The sequence below is a fragment of the Ciconia boyciana genome, chromosome 9 (genome assembly GCF_034638445.1).
Source record: "Ciconia boyciana chromosome 9, ASM3463844v1, whole genome shotgun sequence".
NCBI classification, from domain to species: domain Eukaryota; kingdom Metazoa; phylum Chordata; class Aves; order Ciconiiformes; family Ciconiidae; genus Ciconia; species Ciconia boyciana.
Genome location: NC_132942.1, coordinates 6391107 through 6399839, shown reverse-complemented (window position 1 = coordinate 6399839; position 8733 = coordinate 6391107). Strand labels below are relative to the sequence as shown.

At 46.6% G+C, this 8733-nt stretch overlaps 1 protein-coding gene across 2 annotated transcripts in view; it reads left to right on the top strand.

Moving 5' to 3' along the window:
* Positions 1-1556: 1556 nt before the first annotated feature.
* Positions 1557-8733, top strand: part of ADAMTS2 (ADAM metallopeptidase with thrombospondin type 1 motif 2) — a 198225-nt gene continuing 191048 nt past the window's right edge. Inside the window, exons 1-2 of one of the 2 annotated variants that reach the window (XM_072872025.1) lie at positions 1557-1977; positions 2969-3330. In XM_072872025.1, coding sequence (XP_072728126.1) covers positions 1890-1977; positions 2969-3330 — 450 coding nt within the window. In that variant the 5' untranslated portion in view covers positions 1557-1889. Of the gene's footprint in view, positions 1978-2706; positions 2866-2968; positions 3331-8733 lie in introns of those variants that run through there. The other variant, XM_072872026.1, reaches the window with a different exon arrangement.

Genomic DNA, 8733 nt, shown 5'->3' with positions numbered 1-8733 from the left:
GTTTATGAGCAGAAGTTATTTCAATTTGAGCAGGATGGGACGGATGGAACATAAAAAAGCCACATCATCAGCTTAAAATACAAGTCCAATAAAAATGAAGTTGGAACTTTACCAGCTGTGTACTGATGAAAGTATATGAGATTTTAAGTAAGAGAAGCTGCTCAATATGGACTCACAAACAAAACAAAACAAAAAATGAGCCAACAGAAAAACAAACCAAAAGGAAGAACTGGGAGAAGCCTGGTGCAGACAGCAATCTCAAGCAGAGGTCATTTAAAAAGATAAGTAAAGGGGTGTTTGAATGTAATGTACGAATTGATCTACTCCATTATTCAGAATAATCTTTCCCTTTTTATCCGTAACCTAAAAAATGGGAAAACCAAACCAGAACAACAAATGAAGCAAGCAGAAAATCAGTTACTGCCATAACTGATCAGGCCTGGGGTCCGTAAAACCTAGTCACTGGCATTCAGCTGTACTAGCTAGCTGTTCTTTTTCTGTGATACCCTTCATTTGTGTCCATCATATAGGGGTGGAAGGTAATAAATGGACCCTTAGTCAGACAGGAGCAGGAATAGTTAAGGATACCCAGGAAAATTCCTTGGCAGAGAACCAGCTTCCTGCAGGAAGCCATTGCATGCAAATTTCCAGAGGGGTATAAGACATGCAGATACAGTGCGAGTCAGTCTGCGGTAGGTCAGGCCGTGGACTGGTGAGGACAGTGAGAGGACAAGAAGGGCTATTAGGACTCCACAAGGTTAAAGATTAAAGTGGTGAAAACGGCAAAGGATCCCAATAATGTAACAGCTGAGTAAATATATACATTATCTGAAAGGAATAAGCGGTATGGCATTTATACTGGCCATATGGAAACAAATATAACTTGTTTTTTTCCATAAAGGCCACTCTCGGTTATTTAATTATTTTAAAAAATCTTCTTCTCTATCATATTTATAGTATTCCTGAACGCTTTCAGGGTCTATTTCTCCATTTGCAGATATTTAACATAAGATGGCTTTGCAGCGAGTAATTTCAGTCTTATTAGCAAATAGTCCAAACAATTTTTCCCGTGAGATGGCTGCTTAGAGTAATTTATTGGATCCGATGAAGATCTCTGATCATGGTTGCCTGCGCTGGTGGCACTTTTTCCATTTGGGTCCTCCCTTTCAACGGCAGCCCAAGACTCCAGCAAAACTCATGCCGAGGTTCCTTAAGTTTGCCTAGTCTGGCTCTGGTTTTCTTCGACCACCAGTTTCCATGTGAATTCACGGACTGGAGCCGGGACCGCGCAGCCCGCGGGCCCGGACGGCAGGGCGCTGCCCCAGCGCCCCGGGGGGTCCCGAGCCCGGCTGGGGGTGGTTCTTTTTGCTGCAGAACGCTTTCGGCCAACTCCCATCCCCGCTCCCAGAACCCGTCCCGGCGCGGGGCAGCGCCCCGGCAGCGGCAGGGTCCCGGCCGGGGAAGCCCGGCGGCGGGGCGGGGCGGGGCGGGGCGGGGCGGGCGGCCCCCGGGGGCGGTGCGGGGCTCGGGGCTGCCCGGCGGGGCGGCGGGGCGGGCAGTCCCCGCTCCCCTCGGCCCGGCTGCGCCGTGTGGCAGCGCCTCTGTCAATCAGCCTGACTTCACTCCTGCACGCCCTGTGTTTCCAGTATTATACCCCCGCCGCCTCCTGGTGTCTCTGCTTCGCTGCGAGCCGGGAGCGCGGCCGCCACTGCCGCTGCGGCTGCGGCTGGGCGAATGCGCGGGCGGCGGGGCGCGGGGCAGCGCTGAGCGGCGCGGAGAGGCGCGGAGCGGGGCTGCCGCCTGGCCCGCCCCGGCTGCGGGCGGCGCGGCGCTCGGCCGGCTGCGGGCAGCCCGGGCGCCGGCCCCCGCGTCGGGCCGGGGCCGCCGCGATGGACCCTCCCGCGGGCATCGCCTGCGTCCTGCTCTGCTGCGCGCTCTCCCTGCCCGCCGGCGCCCTGCGGCGCCCCGGGGACAGAGGTAGGTCTCCGCCGAGACGCCGCGGCCGCCCCGCCGCCGTTGGGCTGCTCGCTTTGCCCCGCCGCCGCCGCCGCCGCCGGTGCCGTGCAGCCCGCCCGTCTGAAGTCGCGGCTCGTCGCCCCGCGGCTCTCCGCTCCCCGTGAACTTCTTCTGCGGCTACTTTTGCCGGGTTTCCAGTTGTTTCCTGCGAGCGGCAGGCGGGGACGGGGACGGGGGCTCCCGCGCCGCCGGCGGGGAAGGGACGCGGCAGCCCCGCCGGCAGTGACGGGGCTGCGCCGGTGCTCGCAGCCCCGCGGCCGCCCGCTGCCTGCCCCGCGGAGGGGGCGAGCCCCGGCGGGCAGGGCTCGGTGCCTGGAGTTCCCCTTGCGGGATGAAGCACATGGCAGCTCGTCTGCCTCCTCCTCCTCCCGCCCCGGCCATCGCCGCCGTCCAAAACTCCCGGGGCTCCCGCTGACACCGCTGCCGATCGCTGCCCACGGCGTCCCCATCACCAGTCGGCTCGTCCCCGCCGCCCCGGGGGTAGTTTGAGGGACGTGCCTTTCCCTTGCAGGCTTGCCACCTGCGCACCAAGCCCCTACCCCTGCCCTTCCGAGCAGTCCCGAAGTGGATCAGCGCCCTCTCATCATCGCTGGCCACCCGGGTAGCCCCAAAGTTCCCACGGCGACCCGGGCACCGACCGGGTGGGCAGGGGTGCGGGGGTCCCGGCTGGGTGGGCAAAGGGTGGCAGGACCCCACTGCATGGGCAGGAGTGCGGGGTCCCTGCTGGGTGGGGAGGCTCACGCTGCCGTCTGGTGTTTTGGGGAGCAAAAGGCAAGTTTGAATGAAGTCTGCACACCTCATGCCGGTGAATGAAGTGCCTGTACAGAGTGCAGTGTCCATCTGCCTTATGTAAGTGTCTGCCGTGCTAATGAATAATGGAATAAAAATCCCGCGGCATCAGGATATGGTTAGTTCTAGTATCTCTCTCCTCTCTTGCTTTCTCCCTGTAAAGATTCAATTCTGAGGAATATAGAGGAGTACAGCCTTGTCATCCCCACCAGCACCGATTCAGAGGGCAGGTTCCTATCCCACTTGGTGTCTGGACCGCCAAAAGCACGCTTCAGGAGAGCTGCGGAGGACTTGCAACATGAAGCAGAAAATGAGCAAATATTTTACAATGTCACTGTTTTTGGAAGAGAGTTTCACTTCAGGTTGCGGCCAAACTCCAGGCTCGTGGCCCCTGGAGCAACAGTTGAATGGCAGGAGGACTCTGACGAGACTCACATTGAACCTCTGTATGGGAATTGCCTCTATGTTGGGGATATCACTGATTTGCCAAATGCTTCAGTCGCTATCAGCAATTGTGATGGGCTGGTAAGTTACTTTTGTTATTATATCAAAGATAATTACATTAATTTCCTACAGTCTTTAAATATAAAATGTGTGGACTGTCAGAAACTCACACCTCATATGGTAACTGTGAATGCAAATTAACTAATGTTCCCTTGTGTGGGAATAGCTGCGCTGCACCAGGCGCTTCTTTACAGACAGTGGCACTCGAAGTTTGAGCACATGCTCTGTGGTAGCTACTCTGGAACAGTGGAGCTGAAGCCAGGATTTATGTTGATTTGCGGTAAAGTTACTTGAGGTGTCTGATGCTTTGAGGCAGAGGATGAAATGGCATGTTTGCGGCATCCTCTTCCACTTTTCAGTTCCAGTCTGCGAAGGGAAATTTTAGAAGAGTTAATCCTGACTAATGGGCAGGACTGCTCTGGAAACAAATTTGATGGTAAGATATGTTTCTGCCCTGCAAAATTTTAATTTGTTCAGAGTCTCTTTTCATGGGTCTTTCACTTGGTGAGTTTCATTGCCTAATCAAGTGATTGATGGAAAGTCGCAAAAGAGTTTGAGTTTTACAAGCAAAACGGCTTCCTGTGATACATTTTGCAAGGCTGTGTGTTTTAAAACTTGCTGCAGCTTTCTCTTCTGGAGTGCATGTTCAGCAGTCAAATTATAACTGTTAATCCCTGACGTCCTAACCTGTCATACTATAATTTGAATAGTAATTACTGCACAGCAATTTGTTTAGTGAGGAAAGGGCTATATTTTTCATAAGAACAGTTTATCCAGGCTATATGTTCTTGCTATACCCTTTAGAATTCATAATTTTGAGATTACTTAATTTTAATGCATTCTGCTCTCTGCATAAGAACCCAGTATGAGTCAGTTGTATTTCTATTTATTTAATCATAGAAAGTTGTTCATTTGCTGTGCCAAGAAGATAACATGTATGGAGATAGTATGTTGGCTATCTGAGAATGGAAGGGAATCAAATACTTTTCCCCTTACTCTTTCCTTTCCTGTGGTTTCTCCTAGCCATGTGCATTCCTGTTTTGAGAAGCAGGTTTTAATGTTGCAGTTGTTTGATGTGGGCAGCTGTCTGAGGACAAGAGGAGCACCAGGACTGAGCAAGAAGGGCGATTCAGAAAGCAGAATATGAGCCTGCAGGCCTGTCTCTGGGGATGCAGAAGTACTTTGCTCTCCCCATACCTAGCACAGATAATTTTGTGTAAGGCAAAATTTACTTGCTCTGGGCAGTGCAGAACTGGGGTGGAGCCAAAGCTCTTCTTCCTTGTTCATCTGTGCTGAAAGGTGGAGTAAGATCCTGTTGCGGCTGCTGCTTGCCTTGTGCTGGCTCTTCTCATCAGCCTAAGTGTTGACGGTAAGGGCAGCGGGGGAGCTTGTTCCTTCTTCCTCCCAGTGTTAACCAGAGCATGGACTCCTTATATTTGGAGAAGAGAGTTATGATAAAATATAACAGGAATTAAAGCCAAAGTATGGATAAGACTCTAAAGGTCCAAGGCCTCATGTTGCATGTGTAAATGACAAAGTGTTTATAAAATGCTGCTCTTTTTGCATTTGTAAGTAACTTCTCAAATGCAAAGGAATGAAGCCAGGCCTCAATTCAATGGCACTCATAAATAGCTAGAATCCAGAAAGCTACCAAAAGAATTTTAGTTTTCAACCTGTATCCGCAACCTGTGTGCCTGCCTCTTTCCAGCACTCTTGTTTTCATTAGAAGAAGAAGGAGAGTTGGTCTAGCGTGGGAGCTGCCATATTCTAATCCGGATGTCATGCTGGTTCTTGCATGGCACTACAACTTCTGTGATTCTGCTAATACATTTGGAAATGGCTTACTGTTCCCTCCAGTGCATATCTACATTGTAAATGTTGCAGAGACCATGTTTGTTTTTGCCCAGATCACTGAAGCCTTCCTGCAGGAAGCATTACCTCAATACCTTTAAGCATCTGGCCGTAATGATTTCCCTGAGATTGTGCAGTAAATCTGTTGTGGAACAACAAATTGAACTCCAGTCCCTTGGGTACTATGTTCCATCTCTACCCATTCCCTCCATCTCAGTTTCTTCCTTTCTTTTGGGGGGAGAATTTAAAACAGATAGCAATAGAATTACACAAACTCCAAGAAATTATACTAGTGGTTCCCCAAAAGCCACTGGTTCATGGACAGCAATAATGAGCAACTAACCCACTGAAGTTAATACTACAGTTAACTGTCTCTCGGTTTACCTTTTTAATTCTTGTGTTTGCAAGGAGTATTGAAGAGTCTCTGGAGCAATGTATTGCTAGCAAGACGTTCTTAGAGATCATCAGGTTGTATGTTATTCTCAGGTTTATGGGTATTTCAGATGTGAATGAAGACATGGACAAGGCTATTCTCAACTGGTTTTCTGTGTCCATTTTTTTCTTCACACCTAGTTTACTTCAGTGGAGAAATTCCGTATCATGGATTTTCTTTCAGTTGCCTAACAATATACACTCAATGGCCAATGTTCCTAACATACCTCAGGTATTTCCACCTCCCTTTCTAGATTACTCTAGAGATAGGGATGGTGGAGCTCTCTGACAACTGAGTTGTCAACTGGCAAGTGTTAGAGTTGTTTGTTATAAAATTGCTTCATTTAATTCCTAGTATTTTCTTGAAATGCTTGCTTTTGAAGGTGGTTTGACACCTGTCTATGCTTCTGGTGGGCTTCCAGCTTTTGCATCCAGACATTAGGGCTGAAATAATATTTGAAGTTTCATAGTTTGATCTTTACATTGCAAACTTTTGTTGACTGAATCTGGTTCAAGTCAGTGAATGCATCTGCTACCTTGCCAACTTCTGATGTTATTTCCTCTGAACATCCCCTCTGGTTTGCACTTTACTGCCAACTGTGTCTTATTTTCCAATTCTTGTCTGAGAAGAGTCTGCCTGGTGGTGTTGGTATTGCCAAAATGAGAAGTTGTTGGAAGGCATTTACATGAAAATAGTAGCTCTGCAAACAGATTTTTGAACTGTACTATAAATGATGAAGGTTTTTAATCTGCAATAATTCTAAAAAATTGAAAAGTACAGTGACTGCGTATACAGAATTACCTACTGCCCTGACTGAGGAGATACACAGTTCGTTTGGGTCTTCCCAGTTTTCTGTAACAGAAGTCAGTGACAAAATTAGTTATATTGACCTAAAAATCAGATCAGAGACAGATGAAGAGAAAAATTCTGAAGTATGCAATCTAGGTGTGTTTTCAGAGCTGAAATGGGTCTTTACAAATAATTGGAAAGTTAAAGCTAATCAATAGCTTTTTTTAACAGCTCTCTGAATTATGGATGTGATTTTTACCATATAAAAAAAAGTTTTGTGAAAGCTTTCCCACTTAAGATAAAAAGACTCTGGACAACTTGGTATCATCTTGGTTGGCATGATAGCATTCAAACTAATTTTCCACTGAGTGGGCAGAACCAACATGGTCAGCTGTCAGTGGCCTGCAGCCTGTGGTGGAAGGTATTGAACTTTCAGTATGTTCTTGGTCTTTCGCCAGATCCTTACTTGTGGACGCAGGTGGAGGATGAGGGAGCTGGCTGTCCTCTCCAAGGGTTAGTTGTGAAGGAGAAGTGCTTGGAGGCTGTAAAAATGCCATAAACCAATAAAGAGTTAGGATTATGGCAGTCCTTCCAGATTATTGCCTGAACTATGGGAACTCCCTTTCTTCACCTCAGCAGATGAACCTGCCATTGTAGAACTCTTTATGCATCTGGATTTCTTATTTTGATAAATACTTCTGCAGTGCTTGAGGCAGATGTGGCAAAAATGTCTTCTTCAGGTTGACAGGGCGGCAGCATTTGGTTGTGGAACTTCAGAGGCATAAACTCTCTCAGTCTCCTCGTAACATTTCTAGTGTGTGGGCTAGAATGTGTGCTTAAACACAAGCAGATACAGGAGAAACACAATACAAACACCACATCTGGTATAGATAATGAGCACATGATTAAATTAGGCTGCAGTGCAGAGTCAAACTTACTGACAGGATCCTAAAAGACCGAGGATCACAGCTTCATGTTGAATAATCAGTATGATCTAGCACCCACTGAAGCAAATAGAGGAACATCAGTTTCAATAACACAACATGATGTCTTAGCTCTGCTTCATTAGTATAATCCTCTTCCTTTTTTAAAAGTTAAAATATGATCTGTCCAAAAATTTCACTATATTGTCATTAAAATGGGAGTTTATTAGAAGTGGACATATAGAAAGTAAGCTATTCAGGACATTTATGGTTGTATGTTTTCTTATGGAACTGTAAGCATTACGTGTCTTGGGGTACCAAGCCATAGTCACCTTACTAGTATAATGGACATAAGCATTTCTTCTTACGTGATGCAATAGGCAGAGTTTTGCTCTACAACATTTCAGTCTTTACTGTAATAACCCTCGCAAACCATTTGAGAGAAGCCTTTTGGCTGGCTGCTTGCCCAGACGCTATTTCTTCTAGAAATGCTTGGGAAGCCAGCAATGCTTTTTAGACTCATGCCCAATACTAATAGTAACTGTAGTACTGGGCTGACCTGGGTGGGTTTGTGGTGATACATTCACTTTGCTAGCCAGTCATGAATCTTCAGGAATTAACTGGTTCTTTGACTACTGTTAACATAAGTGCATGTCTGTCGATTGTCCCAAGGGTTATTATTTGTATTATTAGTATTTTCCTCACTGTTTTAAAATAAGATAATGGAATATTTTTATTTTCTGCAGTCTTTATTTTACAGGAAAGTATTAATATAATCTAATTTTAGGTACATCATGTAAATTGTAGATGGAGGAACCGAGGTTCCAGATTCAGTCAATGGCGTTTCCTGAGAGCAGTTCCAGCTACCCATGTGAAATGCCCACCTTTTGCCTTCTTGGAGGAATATTCTCCCCCTCCCTCCTACTGCGTTCCCTGCATTCCTGAAGACATTTAAACACCTTGTGAAATCTGTCCTTGTTTAGTATAATTCTGCTTCACTTTGAGCATGAGCTTGAGCTCTTTGAAGTCAGTGAGTTTTAAGTTTATATTCTTAAATACCTTTCTGACAGAGATGCTTTCTTGGAGCTGGCCACAGAGCTGAAGTTGAATCTAACTCACCTTAGGTAGATCATATAATTTACCTGGATAAGACAGTGAAGGATCTGCTCACAATTAATACACCAGGATAAGACAAACATGCTTATATAACTGTGTTATTTTTCCTTTTAGACATCCAGCTCCTGCTTTCATATGGATTTACAATTTAGTTTAGTTTCTGTTTTATCTGTTTTTTGGATTACGCTGGTTTGTGATGTAGCAAAAAAGCAGAACTCAAGGTAGCACAATATTGTCTTCAAAGTCTGGTCAGGTCAAGTGCCTGACAGTTAAAACAGATGCCTGCTACAAATAATTCCAGTAATTCTTTTT